General features: G+C 51.9%; 1 protein-coding gene across 1 annotated transcript in view; it reads right to left on the bottom strand.

Moving 5' to 3' along the window:
• Window positions 1-382: 382 nt before the first annotated feature.
• Window positions 383-2,000, bottom strand: part of c1qtnf7 (C1q and TNF related 7) — a gene marked incomplete at both ends in the record, with an annotated part of 4,684 nt that continues 3,066 nt past the window's right edge. Inside the window, one exon of the mRNA XM_080721250.1 lies at window positions 383-1,011. Coding sequence (XP_080577376.1) covers window positions 383-1,011 — 629 coding nt within the window. The remainder of the gene's footprint in view (window positions 1,012-2,000) is intronic.

Below are 2,000 nucleotides of genomic sequence, written 5' to 3' on the forward strand. Positions count from 1 at the left end.
CTGTCATGAAACTGTATACCTTTTCCTATGCAAACTTCTTATACATTCTTCAATCAATCAATCAATCAATCAATCAATCAATCAATCAATCAATCAATGCTACAGAGTCCAGGAGGTTGGTATCTATTAGTCCTCTGCTAGAGCACTGTTTCTCAACCTGTGGGTCGGGACCCCTAGGGGGTCCCCAAATTATTTTGGAAGCGTTGTGAGCATGTAGATCTGCTATTTTCATAATAGAACCGTGTTATACAAAGTGTAATTCCTCAACTCTTAGTGCTCCTCAGGGTGGAGGTGTCCCCAGTTAAAATATGATTATCTTGGAGGTCACAACCTGAGAAGGTTGAGAACCACTGTGCTATAATTAAGTCCAGGTAGTTGGTATCTACGCATAGTCATCTGCCAGGGAGTCCAGGTAGTTTGTGTCGGCGTACAGCAGGAAGCCAGAGAACAGGCTGTCGGCCCAGCCCGGGTCGGCGAACAGGCCGTTCTGGTCGTGGAAGAAGATCTCCAGCCACACCTCGTCCTCAGGGCTCAGGAACAGGGCGACGGATCCTGACGCCACGTCGTGGTTGCCCGTGTTGGCGTCGAAGGTCTTGACGCGGTACTGGCCGTTCTGCACCAGGCCGATGGCCAGGTGCTTGTTGGCCAGTGTGATGTCGTAGGAGAAGAAGTAGATGCCCGGGTAGGCGCAGATGAACTTGCCCGTCTGCGGGTTATAGTGGCCGCCCTCGTTGAGCAGCACCTTGTTGAAGCGGATGGGGACCTTCTCCTGTGGGTAGCTGCTGGTGATGCCCGCGGAGAAGGCCGCCTTGGGCACCAGGCTGCCGCAGCGGCAGACGCCCGCCGCGCCCGCCGGCCCGCGACCGCCCTTGTCGCCCTTCTCTCCGAGCTGTCCCGGGGCCCCGAGCGGACCCGTGTCTCCGCTCTCCCCCGAGGGGCCCAGCTTGCCCCCGGGGCCGCGGGTGCCACGCAGGCCGATCTTACCGGTAGGGCCCACCTTCCCCTTGAGCCCTGAAAGAGAGAGAGAGAGAGATTGTGCTGAAATGCTAGATATTGAGCCTATTCCTTTTTTGTTGCTTTTTTACTTTTTACCCCTTTTTTCTCCCCAATTTAGTCGTTTTGCCAACTGATTCCTCCTAGAAAGAGAGAACCGACATCCCCAACCCAAGTTTGGGCAGGTGCTGAGCAACGAACAGTATATAGAAGAATAAATAAACGCTCACACACTGATGGCTCCTCCTTATTGCACTGAAGAATCTGTAACATTTCGAGCGCAAAGCTCTTCCTCAGACCTGCTCTTCCTACTCACCTGCCAGTGAGGAGCCCCCACCGGGAGGACTTAGAGCCTTCGTTCCACTCCTCCCACACAACACTCCCTGCTGACAGGTGCCGCCCCAGCCCGTACGGTCTAATTGTGTTTGGATAGACACTCGACGAAGCCGGATGCACCACTGTGGATTCGAACGCACAACCTCCGCTGTGGTCGGCACTCGGCAGGCACTTTACTGTACCACTGTGCCACCCGAGCTTCCCTGTCTGACACGCTTTAAGTGGCCGTTGATACACGTTGCCTTGTGCAACGCCAGTTAGGTTCTTGACTGCCTTTGTGTTGTCAGGATTTGTTTGGTCTTTGTGCAACCCTATAGGATTAACAGACGCTGAGCCCCAACCACTTAAACCCTCTAGACCAGTGGTCTTCAACGTTTTCAGGCCGAGGACCCCTTAGTTGAGAGAGAGATGAAGCAGGGACCCCCACAACATGTTAATAGATTCCATATAGTTTCATTGTTTGACAGCACGATCATCAGTGTATTTTGGATTCAAGTCAATTTGTGTTTTCAGATATTTAACCACTTGAACCGTCAATACTTAACAAACTTGACCTTTCACTCTGTACTCAGTCTGCTCTTTCCCCCCTCTACACCAAAACTCTATGCCAAAAATGGCGTTCAAGTGATTAAAGTTGCTATGATAACTTGTATTTTTACCTGGGATCGAAA

Source organism: Nannobrachium achirus (assembly GCF_963921795.1).
Source record: "Nannobrachium achirus genome assembly, chromosome: 1".
Classification (NCBI taxonomy): domain Eukaryota; kingdom Metazoa; phylum Chordata; class Actinopteri; order Myctophiformes; family Myctophidae; genus Nannobrachium; species Nannobrachium achirus.